This window comes from Schistocerca piceifrons, chromosome 2, assembly GCF_021461385.2.
Source record: "Schistocerca piceifrons isolate TAMUIC-IGC-003096 chromosome 2, iqSchPice1.1, whole genome shotgun sequence".
In the NCBI taxonomy this organism is placed as follows: Eukaryota; Metazoa; Arthropoda; class Insecta; order Orthoptera; family Acrididae; genus Schistocerca; species Schistocerca piceifrons.
This window is the reverse complement of record NC_060139.1, coordinates 225,032,184-225,058,343: the sequence shown is the minus strand read 5'-3', so window position 1 is coordinate 225,058,343 and position 26,160 is coordinate 225,032,184. Positions and strand designations below refer to the sequence as shown.

The window sequence follows — 26,160 nt, the reverse complement described above, 5'->3', positions numbered from 1 at the left end:
GAAAAACAAAGCTAAATGCGTCTTTTGTCTGCCAACAAAGCTGTGAGCTCTTTTGGGCTGTGTGAAAGATGACAGTGGTTTAAGAAGGCCTTGTGTCTGTAAGATTCCCTGCAGCTGTGGGCCATCATACATTCGACACACTTGTCATACTGTGGAGGACAGATGCGTTCAACATTGATGACACACACATCTGGATCAGCAGAGAAATCTGCAGCAGTCAAGCATTGTCTCAGTACAGGACAAAATTCTCTCATTGTCCTCTTGTACTGGGACAGCATTATTAAAGCAGCATTGGAAATTCACAGCTTACTAATGTGCTGAACAGGGACACAGAGCACCGACTTATTACAGCGTGGGATCGAGTGCTGGCCATGTTAAGATCACAAAGAGAAACTATTGGTTGTACAAGGGGTGACGCCGTGGTGGCGACAGATTTTCAGATGATAGCGGCAAGGATGGGCACACGCCAATGTGGATAAGTATATTGGCAGGCGGATCCCAATAGAGGCTGCTGGAGTGCAGCAGCACACAGTGTGACTGACAGATGCTGAGCATTTGTTGAAGTTGTTGGTTCATTGTCTGACAGGTGACATACACTATGTGATCAAAAGTATCCAGACACCCCCAAAAACACACATTTAGCATATTAGATGCATTGTGCTACCACCTACTGCCAGGTGCTCCATGTCACTGACCTCAGTAGTCATTAGACATCGTGAGAGAGCAGAATGGAGCACTCCACAGAACTCACGGACTTCGAACGCGGTCAGGTGATTGGGTGTCACTTGTGTCATACATCTGTACATGAGATGTCCACACTCCTAAACATCCCTAGGTCCACTGTTTCCAATGTGATAGTGAAGTGGAAACGTGTACAGCACAAAAGCGTACAGGCCGACCTCGTCTGTTGACTGACAGAGACTGCTGACAGTTGCAGAGGGTCGTAATGTGTAATAGCGACATCTATCCAGACTATCACACATGAATTCCAAACTACATCAGGATCCACTGCAAGTACTATGACAGTTAGGTGGGAGATGAGAAAATTTGGATTTCATGGTCGATCAGCAGCTCATAAGCCACACATCACGCCGGTAAATGGGAAACAATGCCTCGCTTGGTGTAAGGAGCGTAAACATGGAAAGACATTGAATCACAGTGCACAAAGTGGTGATCCGGCAGGGTGTGGGTACGGCGAATGCCCGGTGAACGTCATCTGCCAGCATGTGTAGTGCCAACAGCAAAATTCGGAGGGGGTGGTTTTATGGTGTGGTCATGTTTTTCATGGAGGGAGGCTTGCACCCCTTTGTTGTTTTGCATGACACTATCACAGCACAGGCCTACATTGATATTTTAAGCACCTTCTTGCTTCCCACTGTTGAAGAGCAATTTGGGGATGGCGATTGCACCTTTCAACATGATCGAGCACCTGTTCATAATGCACGACCTGTGGCGGAGTGGTCACAAGACAATAGCGTTTCTGTAATGGACTGACCTGCACGTAGTCCTGACCTGAATCCTATAGAACACCTTTGGGATGGTTCGGAACACCGACTTCGTGCCAGACCTCACTGACTGACATTGATACCTCTCCTCAGTGCAGCACTCTATGAACAGTGGGCTGCTATTCCCCAAGAAATCTTCCAGCACCTGATTGAGCTTATGCCTGCAAGATTGGAAGCTGTCATCAAGGCTAAGGGTGGGCCAACACCATATTGAATTCCAGCATAATCGATGGAGGACGCCACGAACTTTTAAGTCATTTTCAGCCAGGTGTCTGAATACTTTTGATCACATGGTGTAGCTGTCACTCTCACTGCCGATCAAGGTATCTGCACTACTGGTCGCACCAAATTTGATACGTTCATGCCTGTGCACTTTCTTCTCAGACTGGCATAAATAGGAGGCTTCAGTCACAGTCTCAACAATGTGTACGTCGCACCTGAAGATGGTGATCAGTTGCACTGATTAAACATTGTGGAAATTTCACATTGTCTTACATCTTGCCCAAGAACGAGGAAAGCCTCAAGGAACAAATAATTAATTTTACTAATGATGAGAACAAAAGAGGTTTGATAGTGCTGACAGAGATGATGACAGCAAAAGTTGGCAAGTTAAAGGTAAGTAAGTCAGTGGTGTCCAAATTATGGAAGAATGGACGCGATGCCAACTGTGTCAGAATTCAAGTATCGTGTCCTTTTGAGGCAAACTGAGGAGCCACTTGATTGAGAAGTAGTGGCTCCAATCTGGATTGAGACGTAGCGGCTCTGGTCCCATAAACTGACATATGTCCGGGAGAGCAGTGTGCTAACAACATACCCCTCCATAACCACATCCAGTCATGGCTGAGGATGACATGGCAGCTGGTCGGTACTGTTGGGCCTTCATGGCCTGAGTTTACTATGTAGATAAATGTATTATCAGGTAGCGATTTCTGCAATATGTTGAGCAATATAAAGAAAACTGCCTGCACAAACTTCACAGCTTTTGTCACACAAACCAGGACTTTTCCATTTATGGGGCTTGATTTTAGTAAATGGCTGAATGAATGAATAATTATTTGCGGATGAGAGAACAGTTCTTCTACAATAAAGTGAACTAAAGCAGCCATCGATTTATTTGTTTTTCATGATCACCTCACTGAGAACAAATGTTGCAGCTTGGCAGTGGCTGACAAGAATTGTCAAACAATGCTAGGCAACATTTCATTGTTGTGAATGAAGAGTTTTGTTTTGTTGTCAGTTCTCTATGATTGTAATAGGAAATCTCTGGACTGTCATGCAGAAAAAACTTAAAAATACATAGAGACAAGGAAAGCTGAACTTTTCATATTTTAAGGGAGCACCATCCTCCTCTTTATTCCACTGATGCTATCATTCCATTTGATGCTAAATTCCATACAAATGATCTGGAGTCTTGCAAAAGAGTATAATCCATAGTTTTAATATGTCAAGCATCTCATTCTTAACCTGAAAAAATAACAGCTGATGTTTTTGCTGCTAATAAATGTTGTGTGTCACCTACTCTGGTGCGAGCCTGTCAATGTAATGATACTTCAGTGACTTGTGTATCATATTCAAGTTGCTTTTCAGTTGCCATCAAAGGCTCCTTACACATGTTTCAACAAACACGGGACTTTCAGGCTATTAGCCAAATACACTACCCCACCCCTGTGCCGTGTGTTTGTGGGGCAACTTTTGGCACCCCATGGGCCTGATTCACGTACTTACTCATGGGCTGCCTCGTCGCAGCATGACAGCAATGCTCCAAATGCATAAAGTCAAAATTACAGTGTCCATGACTTTAATTTTTATGGGGTAGCACATTGATATGGATAGCACCTGTTTTTGAGGAAGGTCTCATTTCATGTGAAACCCAGATTTTTACCGTGGGCCAGGTTGAAGCCAGTCCTGGGCTACTGGTTGCCCACCTATGTTCTATACCACACAGTCAACTTGCATTTGCTGTTTTTGTGATACTAGATTTAGTGTGATGACACAGGAGACTTGGAGGGCTGTGCATCATGGAGAGAGGAAAAAAAAAAGTGTGCAATTTCTATTGCTACTACGGGAGAGATACCATGATGGTGACAGACAGAGAAACTGAAAATATAAAGTCATTCAATATGGCTTCAAACAAAACAGTAGATGACAAATCTACAGTCATTGTTGAGGAATATCACTAAGAAAGGTAGTTTTACTGATACGATCAGCGAAGTGTCATGAGCGGCTAATGTGAGAAATAGTCTACATTCTGGTCTTGCAGTAAATTGGAACTCCATTGTGCAGCACTTAAATACATGTGACAGCACTCCAATTTTAAGAATACTGGAGTGTATGCTATTGTTAACCCGCCCCCGCACTCCCCTCTGTGATTCTTGGGTGTAAACAATGGTGCTGCCACCATGGCCAGGTTACCCGTAAAAACCCTTTATTATTTGTCTTGATTGTAATTTCAGTATCATATTATACATAAGTAAATTTTCCGTACTTATAGGGAACTGCAGCAAGCGAGAAGATAAGTCGCAAATCTGGGAATAGTTCAACAGGAAAACGTAAAGGAACTAAACATGCTGATCCAAATGCTCCAAAACGGCCAGCAAACCCTTTCTTACAGTTTTGTCAAGAACAGCGGCCAATTGTTATGGAACGCTTAGGACACGAACAAAAAGGAGAAGCAGAAACATCTCGTCAAGAACTTACAAGGCAGTTAGCTAGTCGGTGGAACACCCTTCCAGCTGAAGATAAAAAGGTATTTGGATGCTAAATAAGCATTAAAACATACATGATATTTTGCAACAGTTGTTTAGTTACAATTATGTATTAGTGTCCTTGTGTCTGTCATAGATACAACCTTAACATAAAACATGCTCTTTGAAGTTTAATTTTTTCAAAAAAAAAAAAAAAAAAAAAAAAAATAAATAAATAAATAAAAGTTGTCATTGGTGGAGACAACATCATAAACTGTGTTTCATGTGCATTTTACTACAGAATACATGATTTTGTATAATGGTCAGGAACTGAAATACACAATTATTTCAAGCTTGCAGCTGCTTATGTCAATTTCTCTTTACTGCTGCTAGGAGTTTTTTTAATAAGCATTATTTCTTTATGGTAAGTACATAGGTAAGCTGTAATACCAGTAGTGTTATAATATCTTGGTACACGGCACTGTGTTACAGGTTTACTACGATATGTACGAGAAGTCAAAGGAGAAGTATGCAGCCGAGATGCAGATGTATGCAAAGCGTACCCAGACTCCTGTGGAAGATGATGTGTGAACTAAACTAACAAATATACAGCCACACATGGAATCAAACACACTGTTTGTTGTTATCTGTTATTTTGGACGGAGGTTAGGAGTGCTTTGTCTTCTTGTGTAAATTGAACACTGGAGTGAAATGTGACATTGGCTTGCAACCTCAGTTTGTCACTGTATTTATTTTCATGTCAATGTATCTAGAGGCAGTGAAGCCAATTAAAGATATGTGTAAGAAGAGCTTTCTTGGGGAAGTTGAAATAATGTATCACTCCAGTAGATACCTTTTTACTTAAGCTTGTTCCTCTTGAATGGATGGTGGCAGCTACAGCTTAAAGGCACAGACACCCATTACGGTACACTTGACCAATGATGGAACCTGTGTTTGTAAAGTAAATTTACAAAAAGAAGACTTTTACTACATATTTTTAGACAGCAGTAAAGGGCATGAGTTCTGTGTAGCATACTACGAGATGAAACATGGCTGCAAGATAGTGACCTGCTGCAGTAATCCGATTGTTGGTAGGTCTGGTATATCTATTCCATATGATACTCTGTCACATTACAGAGCTGCTTCCTGCTCCATTCATGGATGTGACATGGAAAGAATAATAAACTAAAAACTGTTTATATGACTGCAGGAATTTCTTTTTTTTCCTCCCCATGCTGGCTGTGTGTGTGGCTGTTCCCAAGAGGTGAACAAGATGTTCCCAGTTCTGGATCAGCAGAAGTTAGTTGGCTTTGACCCACTTGTGTTTTGTATCTGGTCACTGCCTACCTCAGCGATCTAATACAGAATTTTGCATATGTAGCCACAGGGAAGTGAATGTTATTCTGTGTTCCAAATCAGTACATCTATTGACAAGTGATGAAGCCCATCATGGGCAGCACCAGATAGACCTTCGCCCTCAGAGAATGGCAAAGGGTACTAGAACTATATAAATAAAGATTTGTTCCAGTTGTCGTCATGAACAGTGACATATAAGCAGGCTTCAGCTCTCTCAGAGTTTATAATTTTGCAAAGATAATCCTGGGAAATCACTAGGAACTACTGGCTAAAAAGAGGTAAATTTAAAATTTATGTACAGAACTTTCATCAACACTTATTTTTGAAGAACAAGAGCAACTTATTGATATTTTTTTCAGATTCCAATTGAAATCTAAGTTAATTTCCTCATTACTGCTAGGGTTTTGGGGCACATTGAAGCAGGAGTATCCACAAGTAGGTAACAAGACCCTGCAGGTTTTGATACTTGTTGCAAGATCCTACTTACTTGATGTAGGTTTTTTTTAGCACTGGCAGTCATCATCACGAAATACAGATTGCAAAAGACTGTAGAAAGAGAGAGAGATGCAAGTTGCAATTTCCAATCTTCTCTCAAGATTTGAAGAACTGATGACAAAGTTGATTGAAATGTGTTTCCAATAATTAATAAAGAAATTACTATACTTTGAAACATAAGTTTATTTACCCAATACTTTGAATTAGTTGTGATGTGCAAAAGGAGGCACAAGTATTTATGTTTCGCTGTGGACCCAAGACACTTAAAGACCAGTGCAGTGGATGAATAAAGCTGCAATAATATACATTGATTTTTGAAATCCCACCATAGCATAGTGGTTAAGTTATTTGGCTGGTATGCTGAAGCCAATGGACTCCCATTATTGATACTGCTGAATCAGACAGTAGCAACAATACTAATGAATTATGAATGGATGAGAAATATAATGAGACTGATTTAAAGCGATTTTTGTGCACTTAGAAGTCAGTATCACATGTTAATAAATGTTCAGAATTGTAATCAATCTTTTTATTGCTACACTGCAAGTTTTTCTACTGGTCCTCTTTAATTTTAAATTGGTTATGAGAACTGGTATGGAATTAGTAGCAATAAGCACCATCATTCAATATGAAACTAACCATTTCAATTCCACAAGTCCTGAAAGCTTTTGTTATATGCTCTCTTAGTTTTTAAGTATGTAAATAAGCAATATGTAGCAGTTGACAGCTGATATGGTGGCCAGTATCAGAATGCATTCATCTCCTTGTGAATACACTACAGATGCTACTTATAGTGGACGTATAACCTTGTAAGAATGCCTAATGAAACCTGTAGAACTGGTTAGCCCTTCTGGTCTTAAGTATTGATCATGAGAAAAGCTGTTGTTCTTCAGTATGTATGAAAATGTAGTGGCTAATCAGTATAGAAATATTCTGCAGCAAAATGATTTAATGACACATTTTGTACACCACTGCAATGTGAGCCATGGAAATAAATTTGAGTCACAGCATCAAACTACTTTAATATTATTTCTTATTCACAAGAATCTTATTCCATGCAGTGATATGTTGTGACTCACTAACAGGAATATAATACTCTTCTTGTATTCATTCTAATATCTTTCATAAGAGAATTGGCGACGCAATAAAGTTATTTCATAAACATGCAAAGTGGCCCTTTGCTGTATCTGATTAATCTTTTATTTTGCTCACATAGGTCTGTCACTTTAATAAATTGCGAAACATATGCTTTGCAAAATACTTCAGATGTACAGGGTTTGGGCAAAAATATGAAAACATGGCAAGAAATACATGCTTGAACAAAAGTGCAGATAGTAGCCAAGCTTACAGGTTGCACTGTTGTTCAGTGTGTTTCAGAAGAAAGTTTATATCTGAAGAGCTTTCTTCACTTGTGCAACAAATCAGTGTGTGTGTGTGTGTGTGTGTGTGTGTGTGTGTGTGTGTGTGTGTGTGGAGGGGGGGGGGGGGGAGGAAGCTACAGCACACATTTCCAATACATCTATACTGCGGGTTCATGAAATTCCTCTTGGAAACTGATCCCAGGAGGGGCGACTTAAATTGGCCTCCCTGCTGTTCAGATTTGAGCCCTATGGATTTTTTCTTATGGGGATATGTCACAGCAGAAGAGTATGCCAATAATCTGACTTCTCTGGAGGAAAATAAAGAAAAATAACAATAGTGAAGCGGCAGCCATCCCAGTTTCTGAATGCCAAGTTGCCATGCAGAATTTTGTTCATTGTTTAAATGAGTGAATAGGCACACTGGATTGCATTTAAATGACATGTTTAAGAAATGAATTCCTTAACTGTGTATTTCAGTAATAACAGGGTGTATACATGGACAAGGAAAAAAAAATTCCCGGATTTCCCGGTTAAAAATACACTTTCTCCCGGGTGAAAATAAACTATTCCCGTGTTAAGTTACTGTATACTTTTCCTCGGCACTGTAAAACTTATCAGTCATTTGAACGTTTATGGTTTTATACGCCAATGAAAAATTCCCGGCACTTTAGAAAACGATACTCGTGGGAGGGGGAGGGGGGGGGGGGAGGAGGAACACGTTCTGGAAAGATCTTTGATGTGCCGTGAGCTCGCCAGCTGATGACAGCGTAGGACACGTGATGTAGTCAGCCAATAGCAAGATCACTCTTAAGTAGCGCGAACACGCAAATAAGAAAAGTTAATGGTTTAAATTAATATACATAGTGTTGCTACAAGAAAATGGTTTCACATATAATCGTGGTCTCTAAGATCAATAAGCTGTAAGAGAAGCTAAGCTTCCACATATAATGTTGATCTTTTTGCACGTGTTACACTTTGAGATATATCACACTAATGTGTACTACTAAAATTTTTAATAACGACGTAAGTGTCTGATCTTCTGAGCTCGAAATTCTTCTAGATAGTCTTACTCAAAGAGTTGATTTTTAATTGAGAGTCAACCGCTCTGTGATTTAAGAAATTCATCGTACATTATCGCACGTAGTTCATCTTATGTAAAAGGAAATTTAAAAACCTTCAACGCAATCGAGGCGGGTGTTTAGTTTTTTAATATAATTTAAAGGAAATTTACTTTGAAAGTAACGCTTTTCAAACCACCATATTTTCCCGTGACCTGTTAGAAACTGATTCGTTTCAGCAGTTGCCAGAGAGCGCCATATAACAGGTGCCACTGCTATTGGGCAGCTATGATGATGCAGGAAGCTATTACATTCGTACATGTAAAACATTAAAAGATTTGCAGTATATTACAAAAGAAACAAGGCATCAGAGAATACTTCAAGAGCATTGGAATTTCCTGAACCATACTAAAATACATAATTCGGCTGAATGTACACATTCGTATGTCCAGATTCGGATCCAAATTTTCTTGATTACCAGTACTGTATTATCTCATGTTTGATTCTTTATTATGGCATAATAACATGCGAGCTAGGAGATGGAAAATGTGCACTTGAAATGCAGCGAATAGTTTAAACTAGCCAACAGTGTGAAATGAAACACTTCGTTTCAAATAAATTGACTGCCTCAGCGCTAAAGATTAATAAAAGCCAAATCTCTTTAGCAAACCGACAAAAATAAGTTCATTGTTGTGCAAGGTTATTAATGCTTGACTGTCAGAAAGATGGAAATAAAACCTGAAACTAATAACATATTTTAGTCTTCCGTAATTACGCGAACGTATTTTAATTCATTTGACGCGACACAACTGCGCATGCACAAGAGCCCGCCCGCAACTACTCAAACGAGTCTAATGTACACAGCTGTCATCGAAGGCAATTTGCTGTTAGGAGGCATTGCATAGTCTTCCTAAAGCCTTTGACACACTTTGCTGTTGGCAGACGCTCGTATGAGCACTATGTTTTGCTGTTGTATATGGCGAATTTACTGTGCTACTTAAGTTTTATTTTCGTTATTTTTTTTCTCATTCATGTTTTGTTGCTGCAGTATTATTCTGCAGAAGCGGGGTACAATAAAATTATTTGTTGGAGAATTGGTTCTTACCAGGCAAAATCACAAAAATTTCACTGAAAACTAAAACAAAGAAAAATTCCCGGAATTCAAAAAAATTCCTGGGTTTTTCCTGGGTTTCTCCCGGATGAAAAAATTCCCGGGTTTTTCCCGGATCTCCCAGTTGTCCTGGGTCATATACACCCTGAATAAAGATTTTGTCACAGGACTTCAATCTCTATTTTACTCTGACAGATCAAAAAGAAAGTTTCTTTTGAGACACCCTGTATCTGATCACCAATGGCACCTGTGCCAAGCCTTCAATAAGATGCAAGTGTCATTTGTGGTCAGAACAGTGCTCTGTGTAGTTGGTAGTGAAATTATTTAAGGACAAAGTGACTTTGCACATGGGAAAATTGTTGGTGCTCGTATGGTCAGTGCTTCATAACCAAAGTAGCTGAAGTGTTTGGTGTTTCAGGGAGACACCATACAAAGAAAGAGGGAAAATATAATCTGCTAAATCAGTGCACAAGTGTATGTTAAGTGGTCATGATGGTGTCCCTGAAGAGCATTGTGGCAAAAAATAAGAGAATGACAGCTACAAAAGGTGCTGCAGAACTGGATATCACACTTGCAAACCTTGTCAGCACTAAAATAATGTGAAGGAAGCTCCATAACTAGGGAACTGCAGGGTGACCTGGCATTCCAATCCACTCTTCAGTGATTCAAATACCTGCAACTGGAAAATGTGGTGCCAAAGCAATAAAACTTGGACTGTGGAGCAATGGAAGAAAGTCATTTGGTCAGATGTGCCTTGTTTCACGCCGTTTCCCACCTCTGGCAGAGTTCATAGGCCAAGAGTGAAACATGGTGGGTTTAGGTGATGATTTGGGCAGCCATATTGTATTCCGTAGGGCTCATCGATAGTCTGCAAAGTTGCACTAATGACAAGGATCACGTGACCATTGTCACTGATCAGTTCTGTCCCACTGTACAAGGTTTGTTCCCCAACAGTGCTACTGTGTTCCAAGATGGCAAGGGCCCTATTCACACAACTTGCGTCATCTAGAACTGGTTTTATAAGCATGAGGACGAATTGTCGCATCTGTCCTGATAATCGGTCACCAGATCTCTCAATATTATTGAGCCTTTGTTGTCTACTTTGGATGTTCGTTATCCACCTCCATCATTGTTACCTGAACTTGCCACTATTTTGCAAGAAGAATGGAATAAGATTTCCTTGAAAAACATGTAGGATCTCAATTTATTCATTCCAAGATGACTTAGAAGCTGTTTTGAAAGGCAACAGGTTACTTTAGTAGTATTAAATGTGGTAATTTTAGTCTAACCCTGTACATCTTGAGGTAAATAACGTACCTTATAGTGAAAGTTTGGCAACACTTTTTAAAATTACTCAGTTCTAACTGTGGATAGGATTATGTCATCATATAGACTAGCAAACTTACATTTTTATTGCACAATAAACTTACCAGCAGTATGTGATTATTAGCAATGGCTTTTCTGCAAACTTAGAGTTTGCCATTACAGTAAAAGCAAGGACAAATGTTCTTTTGCTAACACACATTATTTCTTAATTCAAAATGACTTCTTACAACAAATATAGTGGCAATGAATGATACTTCAGTGCCTATGTATTTACTTACTGTGCAATAAAATGCTGGAATGAATAATTACCATAATCCATTAGTCAGATTTTAGCATTTGGTCCTAGTATTTTTGGAAACAACAAGAATCAGCCAGCAGTTACTAAAAGGAGCTCTAGAAGAAACATTTTATGCCAATGTCTTCATTGTAGTTTGTTATGGAAAAGTGGAGGGTAGCGAGGAAGTTGTTTTACAACATGGTGCTCTGTTACTGACAATGATGCAAAGGCCTGTTCTGCTCTATAGCTGACAAATAAAAAACCATGATTTAGATTTAAAAGAGTATTTCAGAATGTGTGGCTGCTAAGTGGCTGTGATGGAGGCTGTCTCTCGACATGGACCCAACTCCACAGCTGCTGGGAGTACTCCCAAAGATGCAATCACAGTGGCAGGTGGTAGTGTGTAAAGCGATGGATAGCAACAGTGCTAAACTGGAATTTCATGACAATTTACAACAAGACGACGACGCCACATTGTGGCTCTCCAATAGTTGTTGTTGTTGTTGTTGTGGTCTTCAGTCCTGAGACTGGTTTGATGCAGCTCTCCATGCTACTCTATCCTGTGCAAGCTGCTTCATCTCCCAGTACCTACTGCAACCTACATCCTTCTGAATCTGCTTAGTGTATTCATCTCTTGGTCTCCCTCTATGATTTTTACCCTCCACGCTGCCCTCCAATGCTAAATTTGTGATCCCTTGATGCCTCAAAACATGTCCTACCAACCGATCCCTTCTTCTAGTCAAGTTGTGCCACAAACTTCTCTTCTCCCCAATCCTATTCAATACCTCCTCATTAGTTACGTGATCTACCCACCTTATCTTCAGCATTCTTCTGTAGCACCACATTTCGAAAGCTTCTATTCTCTTCTTGTCCAAACTGGTTATCGTCCATGTTTCACTTCCATACATGGCTACACTCCATACAAATACTTTCAGAAATGACTTCCTGACACTTAAATCTATACTCGATGTTAGCAAATTTCTCTTCTTCAGAAACGATTTCCTTGCCATTGCCAGTCTACATTTTATATCCTCTCTACATCGACCATCATCCGTTATTGTACTCCCTAAATAGCAAAACTCCTTTACTACTTTAAGTGTCTCATTACCTAATCTAATCCCCTCAGCATCACCCGATTTAATCTGACTACATTCCATTATCCTCGTTTTGCTTCTGTTGATGTTCATCTTATATGCTCCTTTCAAGACACTGTCCATTCCGTTCAACTGCTCTTCCAAGTCCTTTGCTGTCTCTGACAGAATTACAATGTCATCGGCGAACCTCAAAGTTTTTACTTCTTCTCCATGAATTTTAATACCTACTCCGAATTTTTCTTTTGTTTCCTTTACTGCTTGCTCAATATACAGATTAAATAACATCGGAGAGAGGCTACAACCCTGTCTCACTCCTTTCCCAACCACTGCTTCCCTTTCATGCCCCTCGACTCTTATAACTGCCATCTGGTTTCTGTACAAATTGTAAATAGCCTTTCGCTCCCTGTATTTCACCCCTGCCACCTTCAGAATTTGAAAGAGAGTATTCCAGTTAACATTGTCAAAAGCTTTCTCTAAGTCTACAAATGCTAGAAACGTAGGTTTGCCTTTTCTTAATCTTTCTTCTAAGATAAGTCGTAAGGTTAGTATTGCCTCACGTGTTCCAACTTTTCTACGGAATCCAAACTGATCTTCCCCGAGGTCCGCTTCTACTAGTTTTTCCATTCGTCTGTAAAGAATTCGCGTTAGTATTTTGCAGCTGTGACTTATTAAACTGATAGTTCGGTAATTTTCACATCTGTCAACACCTGCTTTCTTTGGGATTGGAATTATTATATTCTTCTTGAAGTCTGTGGGTATTTCGCCTGTCTCATACATCTTGCTCACCAGATGGTAGAGTTTTGTCATGACTGGCTCTCCCAAGGCCATCAGTAGTTCTAATGGAATGTTGTCTACTCCCGGGGCCTTGTTTCGACTCAGGTCTTTCAGTGTTCTGTCAAACTCTTCACGCAGTATCTTATCTCCCATTTCATCTTCATCTACATCCTCTTCCATTTCCATAATATTGTCCTCAAGTACATCGCCCTTGTATAAACCCTCTATATACTCCTTCCACCTCTCTGCCTTCCCTTCTTTGCTTAGAACTGGGTTGCCATCTGAGCTGTTGATATTCATACAAGTGGTTCTCTTCTCTCCAAAGGTCTCTTTAATTTTCCTGTAGGCAGTATCTATCTTACCCCTAGTGAGACAAGCCTCTACATCCTTACATTTGTCCTCTAGCCATCCCTGCTTAGCCATTTTGCACTTCCTGTCGATCTCATTTTTGAGACGTTTGTATTCCTTTTTGCCTGCTTCATTTACTGCATTTTTATATTTTCTCCTTTCATCAATTAAATTCAGTATTTCTCCTGTTACCCAAGGATTTCTATTAGCCCTCATCTTTTTACCCACTTGATCCTCTGCTGCCTTCACTACTTCATCCCTCAGACCTACCCATTCTTCTTCTACTGTGTTTCTTTCCCCCATTTCTGTCAATTGTTCCCTTATGCTCTCCCTGAAACTCTCTACAAACTCTGGTTCTTTCAGTTTATCCAGGTCCCATCTCCTTAAATTCCCACCTTTTTGCAGTTTCTTCAGTTTCAATCTGCAGTTCATAACCAATATATTGTGGTCAGAATCCACATCTGCCCCTGGAAATGTCTTGCAGTTTAAAACCTGGTTCCTAAATCTCTGTCTTACCATTATATAATCTATCTGATACCTTTTACTATCTCCAGGATTCTTCCAGGTATACAACCTTCTTTTATGATTCTTGAACCAAGTGTTAGCTATGATTAAGTTATGCTCTGTGCAAAATTCTACAAGGCGGCTTCCTCTTTCATTTCTTCCCCCCAATCCATATTCACCTACTATGTTTCCTTCTCTCCCTTTTCCTACTGACGAATTCCAGTCACCCATGACTATTAAATTTTCGTCTCCCTTCACTACCTGAATAATTTCTTTTATCTCGTCATACATTTCATCAATTTCTTCATCATCTGCAGAGCTAGTTGCCATATAAACTTGTACTACTGTAGTAGGCATGGGTTTTGTGTCTATCTTGGCCACAATAATGCGTTTACTATGCTGTTTGTAGTAGCTAACCCGCACTCCTATTTTTTTTATTCATTATTAAACCTACTCCTGCATTACCCCTATTTGATTTTGTATTTATAACCCTGTAATCACCTGACCAAAAGTCTTGTTCCTCCTGCCACCGAACTTCACTAATTCCCACTATATCTAACTTTAACCTATCCATTTCCCTTTTTAAATTTTCTAACCTACCTGCCCGATTAAGGGATCTGACATTCCACGCTCCGATCCGTAGAACGCCAGTTTTCTTTCTCCTGATAACGACGTCCTCTTGAGTAGTCGCCGCCCGGAGATCCGAATGGGGGACTATTTTACCTCCGGAATATTTTACCCAAGAGGACGCCATCATCATTTAATCATACAGTAAAGCTGCATGTCCTCGGGAAAAATTACGGCTGTAGTTTCCCCTTGCTTTAAGCCGTTCGCAGTACCAGCACAGCAAGGCCGTTTTGGTTAATGTTACAAGGCCAGATCAGTCAATCATCCAGACTGTTGCCCCTGCAACTACTGAAAAGGCTGCTGCCCCTCTTCAGGAACCACATGTTTGTCTGGCCTCTCAACAGATACCCCTCCGTTGTGGTTGCACCTACGGTACGGCCATCTGTATCGCTGAGGCACGCAAGCCTCCCCACCAACGGCAAGGTCCATGGTTCATGGGGGGTCTCCAATAGTAGGATGAAAAAATCTTCATACTACTTTTTGGGTCATGATGGAGCAGGTTGTTATAACATGTCACAAAGTTATGACTTTTGATATAAAATAATATCAGTTTATGCATGTAGAAACTGACACTTAAGAAAGTTCTCAAGCAACAAGGTCAACAAATTTGAAAAGCACTCCATGACACTAGGGTCATAGTGATAATCATTTATTTCTTTAATAGAGGCTATTTATTCATGATGAAGCATATTACTTCTTCTGTAGCATCACTGATAGGATATACCTGGGATGAAGTCCTTGTTTACCCTCCCACCATCAACAGGTTCACAGTAATGCAAACTGGAACAGTACAATAGTTTTAATGTGAACATTAGCAGCTATGATAACTAAAAAGAATGATGCAGGTTCTGAAATATTTTATGCAATGAGCTTTTTTCTTAGACTGTATTTAGCAGCAAACCACATTGTCACTAAAAACACAGAATAGGATGTGTGTGTCGATTTTTTTGTTGTGTGACTGACAATGCATTACATTGTCCGAGTGGCTCATTGACACTCATTCAAATTTCTTCTGGCTATACGTATTGCAGCACTGTGTACTGCTCACTTATGCAATGCTGTGACCATCATGAGTCACATCCAAAAGCAAACAGTGCTTGCGTTGGACAGCCAGTCTCATGGCAGCCACATGTAAAGATCACATCTTGCACCTTGCAGGTACCTTCTCATGAGAAACTATTGGACGACCCCCCCCCCCCCCCACACACACACACACACACACACGCACACACACGCACACACACACACACACACACACACACACACACACACACACACACACACACACACTCTGCACTCCTTCATTGAAATTGAAGCCATAACACACACAAATTAGTTTGGTTAAATGGACAGAACCAGTTTATTAACTGCTGATGTTTTATGACAACTTGACAGCACAGTATTTTAATCACAGCAATTTTTTTTACAATATTTTTATATACAGCAAAATATGTGAACATAAAAACCAATGTATTACAATGTAAAATTTACATTGAAACATTGCCTTTTAGTACCTTTTTATAAGTCTTCTGAAATTTTTATGCTCTGAAAGAGTCTTTCTCCTTTCTGATGGCTCCCATTGTAGCAATTGCTTCACTTAATCCGGCATGCTTCTGTACTGATGACTCATGTACACGCATAAATGGGTTTATTCGCTTTTCTTCACCTACAGGGGGGAAGAAAGCACACACATACCTAATGTAAAATATGTTTACACTTAGATACAGTTTTTATGTTAGTGTCAACACAAACTATTTCACTTTCACCAGCTTTGAATGGTCAATGTGAGAAATACAACAAAATAAATTGCAATGTCAGAACAGTGTAATAGAGTAGTAGAAATATTTGTAGATCTTAATAAATTTATAACATTTGACCAGATTAGGTACTATAAAATTCAACACAGTGTTTCCTGTTGTGCAAAATTGTGAACAATACAGGAAATTAAATTTGTGTGAAAAGATGACAAGCTGTCTAAAGAAGCAGAATCTTTAAACTTTAGGCAAAAGCACATTTTTGACGAATTTAGCAATTGGGTTTCATCAGCATAGCAGAAAAAAATGTTGATAATAAATTTTTGCAAGTTCGGAACAACGAAATGTTATGGCCCCTGTGCCTAAATTAGCATTAGGAGTACAGAATACTAAATCATAATCTTTAATAAATTAGAAAATTTATTGTATCCAGCAGCTTTGTACAAGTAACAGACTTCTTGGAGGCTCCTGCATATAGTACTTACTAAAAATTCTTCAACATGTAAGGTAAAAATGTATAGTTTCTGAATAAGGTGGGTATGTTTGAAAGTTAGGATAATAGTCAAGGAACAAAATATCCCAATAAGTTTGATAGGTAAGACTCCCAGATAATAAATTAACACAAGTATTCCTACTTTAACTACAAAGTCTCATACAAGAATTATCAAGAGAGAAGAAAATTACGATAATTGCAGATTTCAATGAAAGGAATAAGTTAGTCCAATGAAACAGCAGAATGTACTGATCAGAGTTTGGTATATAGTTACAGGTTAGATACAGAAGTGTGACTGAGCTAACTTAAGTTTATAAAGATAGATGTGTAATTTGACAGGATGATATTGATAAGAGATGGTTCTGTCTTGATTTGAAAATTTCCGATAATTCTGCAAAACATACCACTCCAGTAAAGAAAGCATGAACAGACATATTGTGGGCTTGGAGGAAGTAGTAAACCAGACACTGAATTGTTGTATTACAAGTTCTAAAATCCGACACATTTTCTTTGCACATCTTTAATGAAATCTCTCATCTGAAGTGCAATAAAAATGACAATCAAACTAAAGTGAATTACTTTTGGCAAATAAAAGTGTCAAGTGCTAAAAGAAGACAGCTATACTAGAACCAAATAGTAGTACAAATGAATACTTTACATCAAATTAAATAAAACTGCAAGAGTTTTAATGCAGGAGTTTTAAAAAAGATTCATCCAATTTCACAAGGCAATATCTTCTACATGGATGAAGATACATGAGGGGGTTAATTTCTCCCTTACCCATAGGACTAGAAAGTTTTTATTTTCAACCAACCACCCAGTTTTACAATATTGTGAGGTCGTACCAATTCCTTCATCATTCTTTAGTTAACACAGTGATAAGTTTTGTTGTCATACATCCATGTAAGCAGCAATAATACAAAATGAACAGCGAGCTAGGTGAGAAAAAATTCGTGATCTGTGTAAGAAAATTACCCAAATTCTGAGCTAGCAGCAAAATCCCACAATGAGACAGTTATCTAAAATATAATTAGTAATCAAATAAGTGGTTAGCAGAGATCTGATGCAACTTTGATGTTTAATGTTTCAAGTGGGTCACTACTGTGGGGTAACACTTGTATGTGACAACAGAGTGATATAATGAAACTTCATTTTATTTTTGTTTACTTAAACAGTGATTTAGCTCATATAATTTAATTTCATTTTGTCATTGTTTAATTGAACTCAGATTAAACTGTGATTTTGCTCATATACATTTAACTTCATTATACGTGTAAGTATGTCACGTGCCTGCTCCTGTTACAGGAAACGGCATGCCTGCCCAAGTGTTAGTGTAGGGGTTGTCTTACATTCACAGACAAAGCTTCAGAAAAAGAGGTCATATGCAGATTTGATTTGGAAAATTTGAATGGGTGGGAGAGGAAACACAAGTGCCAGCTTGGCTGAGCATTAGGGCAAATGTGAGATGCGAGGAGGGGAGTGATGAACAAGCAGCACATTTTTTCTTTCTGCCACCATGGGAATGTATGTCATATACATTCTTTGACATTGAACCTGGACGATAGCCAGCTGCTGTAGAGTCTAAGTCAGTACCAACCAATACATTGGACAAGCAACATATCCATACTGATAGTACTCTAAACCCACCTATGTGCACAATCTGCCAACACTGTAGGCTGCAGCAGTTTCTGGAGAAAGTTGTCTTCAGTTAGAGCTGTTGTGCGGCATCTACACACATGGTCTAATGGGTAACTGTATGTGAATCTGAATATGATGTCTAATGCTCGAGAGCACTTGTTGCCTAAATTTTTAGAGCATCTTTTGTCTGAATACTGGAGTCACGAGTGTAATGGTGGCAAAGCTACAACATATTTCATTTTTGGACACACCAGTGGTAACAGTTCTTGCCAATAAAATTTTTGAGACAGATTTCATGCAGAATGTCTGCTTGTGAACACCGCATGCACCAGAACTCTGCGAGTGGCAGTGCTGTGCTCCCTTTGCTTCTGTCAAAAGCACCACCTACTGATCATTGCTCTGAGCAGTATAAAATACTTTATTGCCAATGCCTTCTCTGTGTGATAGCAATGGAAATACTATCGACGACAGTGCTGCCAAAGCAGAGTTACCAAACACAGCCTTCCAAAATCCCTTTACCACAGAAGACGAAGTAAATATTCCTGAATTTGAATGAAGAACAGCTGCCAACATGAGTAATGTAGTAGATATCCTCATAGTAGTGAAACGGCTTAAATCACTTAACAAAAGCAAGTCTTCCGATCCAGACTGTCTACCAGTTATGTTCCTTTCAGAGAGCGCCGATACAACTGCTCCATACTTTGCAATCATACACAACCTTTCGCTCAACGGAAGATCTGCACCCAAATACTGGAAAGTTGCACAGGTCACCACCAATGTTCAAGAAAGGTAGTAGGAGTAATCCACTTAACTTACCAGGCCCATATTATTAACAGTGATATGCGGGAGGATTTTGGAACATATATTGTGTTCAAAAATTATGAATGGTTTACTGACACACTGTCAACAGAGATGTAGAAAACATCGTTCTTGTAAAACACAACTAGGTCTTTACTCACATGAAGTGTTGAGTGCAATTGACAAGGGATGTCAAACTGATTTATTTCTAGATTTCCAGAAGGCTTTTGACACTGCACTACACAAGCATCCTGTAATGAAATTGCATACTTATGGAATATCGTCTCAGTTATGTGACTGGATTCATGATTTTAAGTCAGAGAGGTCACAGTTCATAGTAACTGACGGAAAGTCATCGAATAAAACCGAAGTGATTTCTGGCATTTCCCAAGATAGTTTTATAGGCCCTTTGATGTTCCTTACTTATATAAACAATTTAGGACACAATCTCAGCAGCTGTTTTAGGTTGTTTGCAGATGTCACTGTTTCTCGAGTAGTAAAGATTTCAGAAGATCAAAACAAATTGCAAAATTATTTAGAAAAGATATCTGTATGGTGCGAAAGTTGACAATTGACCCTAAATAATGGGAAGTGTGATGTCATCCACGTGAGTGCTAAAAGGAATTCATTAAACTTTGGTTACACAATAAATCAGTCAAATCTCAAGGCCATAAATTTAGGTAAATGCCTAGGAATTAAAATTATGAACAACTTAAATTGATAGGAACACACAGAAAATGTTGTGGGGAAAGCTAACCAAAGACTGTGTTTTATTGGTAGGACACTTAGAAACTGTAACAAATCTACTAATGAGACTGTCTACATGACACTTGTCCGTCCTCTTTTAGAATACTGCTGTGCGGTGTGGGAAGCCTACCAGATAGAACTGAGAGTACATCAAGAAAGTCCAAAGAAGGGCAGCACATTTTGTATTATTGCGAAATATGTGAGAGAGTGTACCGGACATGATACAGGATCTGGGATGGACTCCATTAAAACAAGTGCATTTATCGTTGTGGTGGAGTCTCACAAAATTTTAATTGTCAACTTTCTCCTCCGAACACGAAAATATTTTGTTGACAGCAACCTACATAGGGAGAAGCAATTGCCATAATAAACTAACGGAAATCAGAGCTCGCACAGAAAGATATAAATATTCATTTTTTTTCCGCACACCGTATGAGCCTGGAATAATAGAGAATTATTGTAAAGGTGGTTTGATGAACCCTCTGCCAGGCACTTAAAAGTGATTTGCAGAGTATCCATGTAGATGCAGATGTAGTTGAGCATTGCTCCACAAAGAATTTCTATAATTTGAATTTCATTCTTGATACCAACAAGCTTCTATCTCATTCCTTTTTGTTTTAGAAGCAATTCTTCATGCAATTTTTTCATCACGAATTTGTGTGTTCATCAAGCCACTGTTAGTAACTGGTGTAGTGTGTGCTTTACTGTCATTGGTTGATTCCTTATGGTAAATGTATGCAATAGACAGTGCTAATACATTGTGGTGTGCTCTGTTCTATAGCAAACTAGGCATGCTGCACATTTTGAGGTCCGTGTATTAACTCAGGGCTAAGGTAATGCTGACTGAAAGTTATATTTAAGGTATTCAGACAGATTTAAACTAACAAAATCACCCAGTTTTTAAGCTACCCAAAGTGGAAGGAAGTTGTTAGTGCCAATGTCAGAAAATTTCTGTAGGGGTCTAGTTACTATTTCAGAGTTTTAACATGGAGGAACTACATTCATCATAACCAGTATGCATATTTCACTACTATTCCCCCGTCATATGGATACTATGTGACAAACAAAACTCAAATTCATGTATTTGACAGTTGATTCGAAGCTCTTCAGACACATTTTTATATTGATACAGCTTGGTTTTCATAAAGCAGGCAACTATATCCATTAGTACAGCTCACCGAGTCAAGATTGTGAGAAGACTTAATGTGTAAAGGTTTTCTTCGAATGTAATTAAGCAATTTCTTCTAGCAATTTTCAGCTCCATTAAATAAAGCAGAAAACAAGGACCTTGAGAGCACTGGTATGCACCACAATTAGAACTGACAACTTTCACTGCACATAGATCACAAGATGTATGTTGACCCACTGAGCTAACAAGATGCTGCTGGGAGAAGGTCTCTCTCATTGCAATATTGGTCACAGTGCCTAATAGCACAATGTTGCAGATAATGAAAGATGTTACTTATGTGAAGTATGTCATTCCTAGAGGAACGCCAAGTGAATTTAGTGGAATAATTCAGGTCCACACACCAAAATAAATGCACTCTGATAAGACTGCCAAATATTTGTAGTGATGTTGCCAATTCTTAGCTGTGCCAGAGGCAGATATGTAGTGAAATGCTTGTCATGCTCACCTTATATGGTCTATCAGAGGGGAGGCACAAGTCCATTTGGTTTTTATGCAGTGTTATCCCCTGATTCTTTCTAACATTGCCTTTCAGGCTATCTGTATTTAAGGCATTCACTTAGATTTAATCTAGAATTCCTCATTTCTGAAGCCTTCCAGCATGTTAACACCAGTATTATAGAATTTCAGAGCAGGGATAGCGAAGCTACAGATCTTAGTTTTCACTCATGCAGCATACGGCTTGTGAAACATTGAGGTATATAACTTTCCATCACAACTAAAATTTCCCCAAAATGCAAATGAATAAAACACTTATACTGTCAGTTTGCAACAAAGCTTACTTCACTGGACCAAAAGTAGTTGGAAATCAATCTTTCCCCATAAGCCATGAAAGAGTAAGGTATCAAAAACTTTGTCTCTCTAATTTCATGTGTCTAAATGCAATCTAATGCCGCATACAAACAGATTTTCACACTACCATGAGAATTCAGAAATACGTTGGTGCGAATGGAAGCATGAAGAAACATAGATAAACAACAGTTTGATGCCATGCAGCAATTTCAATATTCATAAGAGAAGAAACCGAAAATTATGTTCAGTAACACAGAAACTAAACTCTAGAATGAAATTTTAACTCTGCAGCTGAGTGTGCACTGATATGAAACTTCCTGGCAGATTAAAACTGTGTACCAGACTGAGACTTGGACTTGGGACCTTTGCCTTTCACGCCTGAAAAGCCATGTCTCCGCAATATCCTTTCTTCCAGGAGTGCTAGTTCTGTAAGTTTCTCAGGAGAACTTCTGTGAAGTTTGGAAGGTAGCAGACAAGATACTGGCGGAAGTAAAGCTGTGAGGACGGGTCATGAGTCATGCTTGGATAGCTCCGACAGTAGAGCACTTGCCCACAAAAGGCAAAAGTCTCGAGTTTGAGTCTCGGTCCAGCACACGGTTTTAATCTGCCAGGAAGTTTCAGAAATTAAACCGTAGATTTTGAACAGAGAGCAATTCTGTGTCTTCATTTGTTTTTCACCTTGAAATCTAGATTTAAGATGCATACTAACTAGCCTGTTCATTGCTTTTGTAATGTTCCCATATTGTTTGGAGGCTAAATGATGTAAAGAATCCAAATTAACATCTTTGATGGTTCCTTCAAATCTTTCCAGTGCCTTTTGTTTTCTGTTGTTGCTTGGAATTCGTAAAGCAGGCCAGTATGCCTACTCCCACGTGTTAGTGGAATGAGGTTGCCAGAGGCTTCTATTCGAAATCTTGTCACCCGTCAAACAAGCACTTGATTATCTAGACTTTCTATGTTAGTTTACATAGCTACATAAACAAAAGCAAGAAGAAATCCTAATTTATCCATTTGTATAAATCATTCAAACAACTGCAGAACAAACCCATCAAAAATAGTCTGCCACTTACAGTTTTAATACTGTAACTAGCAGCTGAGTCAATGGTAAATTATAGTCATGGTCAAACATTTACAGCTATCTGCAGCTGTGGCAGTGTCCATACTAAATATTCAACCACTGAGAAGTATACTGTGATGCAAATTTATCTTTTGTCACAGCATTGAACGAACAGAAATTGTTGCAGAGTTCTGCCTGTGTCACTAGCCTCCTGTTGAACCTCTTTTCTTATTGGGCTTTTCGTATTGCCCTGAAAACAATACACCAAGGTAAATGTGCATATTCTATGGGGAGAAACTTCCTACATTCTATTCCTCCAGAAACGCTCGTCTTGTGCGTCAGTATCACATAGTGATTGGATAGCTCTTGTGAGTGAACAATTCACAATAATAATAGTAATATTAACAAACTAACAATAAATTAAATTTATAATATCACAGAAGAAGGCTGACAATTAAAAATAAGTAATAACAGGCTGGCACAAGGCTAATGGTTTTTTTTTAGCGTTTTGTTACTAAATTCCATTCTGGCTATTAGCAGAGTAAAAAAGAAAAAACTGATATGATTCATATTTGTAGTCCAACAAGATCAACTGGCAACTACCCTTGCCTCAGATCACGAGGGCATGGTGCCATGGAATGAACATGACACTAAATTGTCATTGCTCTGGTGGTAGTTAATACAGACATTTCACAACATGACATACAAAGCTAATTGAAATGTAAGCACGGAATGACCACCTGGGGTAAAAAAAAATTACACTTACAACATTGATGTCACATAAATGTGATGACTATTCAGAGTACTGTATTCAGTAAAGGAAGAGAATATTACAGGAATTTAGCAGGATCACTCAGCGCCAGTCCCAAAAGTGAGTGAAAGATTGCAAGGCACCCAATATCGTCAGCCATAATACTGCCAAGCCTCAAGCACACTAGCAAAATGAAGAACTTCGTGGGCAACTCACAACGTCCTCACTGCTGTCCACAGCCTGCTCCGGTCCTCAGTGGTGTTAATCTAAGGGAAGATTTCAGGCTGACAGCAAAATTCAAATACTGTCAATGTTGGAAAGCTTTCTTAAAAAAAGAGGAATCCTAGATTAAATCTAAGTGAATGCCTTAAATTCAGATAGTCTGAAAGGCAATGTTGGAGAGAATCAGGAGATAACACTGCATAAAAACCAAATGAGCTTGTGCCTCCCCTCACAGTCCATATAAGTGAACATGATAGGCATTTGACTACATATCTGCCCCTAGAACAGCTAAGAATTGGCAACATAGTTGCAAATAATTGGCAGACTTGTCATAGCGCATTTACTTTTGTGTGTGTACTTTACTTCACTAAATTCACATTCCTCTTCCATTTTGATGACATATGCTGCATACTTCTCACATAAGATGGGAAACCAAGAGAGAAAATTTAATTTTTGAACTCCTGGAATGCCATACTTCACATGAGTAACAACTTTTCTTATCTGCAATGTTGCATTATGAGGCACTGTGTCCAATATTGAAATGAAAGATATCTGATCCCAGCAGCGGCTTGTTAATTCAGTGCTTTTGCAGATGTCTTGCGATGTAAGTGCGCCGAGAGTTGTCAGTTCTAATTGTGGTGTATACAAGTGCTCTCAAGGTCCTTCTTTTCCATTTTATTTGAAGGAGCTCCAAATTGCTAGAACAAATTGTTTAACTACTCCTGAAGAAAGGCGGTACACATTAAGTCTTCTCAAAAGCTCGACTTGGTAAGCTGTATTGATGATTATAGCTGTCTGCTTTATGAAAACCAAGCTGTATCAATATACAAATGTCTCTGAAGACCTTTGAATCAACTGTCAACTAAATGAATTTGAGTTTTGTTTGTCACGTAGGATTCATGTAACAAGGGAATAGTTAAGAAGTGTGCATACTGATTATGATTAACATAGTTACTCTGTGTTAGAACTCTGAAATAGTAATTAGGCATTCCTACAGAAATTTGCTGACACTGGCATTAGCTATATTAGGTAGCTTAACAAAATAGGAAATTTTGTTGGTTTGAATGTAACTGAATACTTCAAATATAACTTTCAATCAGTATTAAGTCCGCCATGAAGTCATACATGACCCTCAAAATGTGCAGCATGTCTGGGTTGCTATAGAGCAGAGCATGCTGCAATGTATTCATAATGTCTACTGTATAGTCACTGTAAGGAATAAACCAATGACATAAAATACACTACACCAGTTAATAACAGTGGCTTTACAAAAACTACAAATTTGCAATGAAAAAATTGCAGTAAGAATCACTTCTAAAACGAAAAGGAATGAGATAGAGGCATTAATAATAACATTAAAGAATTTAGTGAGGTATTCTGATTGGATTGCAAGCTATATAATTAATTTTAAGTCATACTCATGTCTTGCATATTTGTGTAGTACAATACCAATAATATTAAAACAGGTCATCTGTCTCTGTTTGTATCAAGAATGAAATGCCAACTGTAGATTTTCTGTGGAGCAATGCTCAACAACAGTAGAACATTTTATACTGCCCAGAGCAATGAGCAGTAGCTGATGCTTTTGACAAAGGGCGAGGGAAGACAGTGCTGCTGGTTTGCAGATAAATGGTCCCACAGAGCTCTGGCTCATGTTACTGGTCAGTACAGGTACTGTTTGGTGTGTCAGAAAGTGAATTATGTTGCAGCTGTGGAATCGCTACACAGACGTTGCATTCAGATGACACACAGTTTACTGCTAGACCACAAGCGTAGAAGGCACACAACAGCTCTAATAGAAGTTGAGACTTCCTCCAGAAACTACATCAGGCTACAGTGTTGTCAGACCATGCAGCATCCAGACAGATCTATCCTATTTAAACTGCAATTCACCTAAATCCACTTTTAGATGGAACTGGAGTGACTTTAAAATTGAACAAATACTCAGTAACAGAATGTGTTTCTGCAATTGAAAAATTAAACATGTCACTACAAATGGAACATTAGTGTCAACAATGGTACTAATTTGGCTGTTGATTTTTGAAATTGGCAACCTTTTTTTTAGCGGGAATGGGGGGACAGTGCAAAAGTAACTGAGGTCGTAAGTGCTCATATTAGAACACTAATATGAAAAAGAAGTTAAAGCGACTACACATTCAGTCCAATTGGTGCGAGGAAAGATAGCTAAGAACCAAGACTTCC

The 26,160-nt window shown here is 38.9% G+C and overlaps 2 protein-coding genes across 5 annotated transcripts in view; one reads left to right on the top strand and one right to left on the bottom strand.

Annotated features, from left to right (window-relative positions):
• The window catches only part of LOC124774902 (high mobility group protein B2), a 30,712-nt gene extending 25,711 nt beyond the window's left edge, over positions 1-5,001 (top strand). Inside the window, exons 4-5 of the mRNA XM_047249565.1 lie at positions 3,997-4,251; positions 4,682-5,001. Of these exons, the coding sequence (XP_047105521.1) occupies positions 3,997-4,251; positions 4,682-4,780 (354 nt within the window). The 3' untranslated portion in view covers positions 4,781-5,001. The remainder of the gene's footprint in view (positions 1-3,996; positions 4,252-4,681) is intronic.
• The window catches only part of LOC124774901 (hydroxyacylglutathione hydrolase, mitochondrial), a 109,178-nt gene that overhangs the window by 13,247 nt on the left and 69,771 nt on the right, over positions 1-26,160 (bottom strand). For all 4 annotated transcript variants that reach the window (XM_047249561.1, XM_047249563.1, XM_047249562.1 and 1 more), the window contains exon 6: positions 16,035-16,186. In XM_047249561.1, coding sequence (XP_047105517.1) covers positions 16,059-16,186 — 128 coding nt within the window. In that variant the 3' untranslated portion in view covers positions 16,035-16,058. The remainder of the gene's footprint in view (positions 1-16,034; positions 16,187-26,160) is intronic.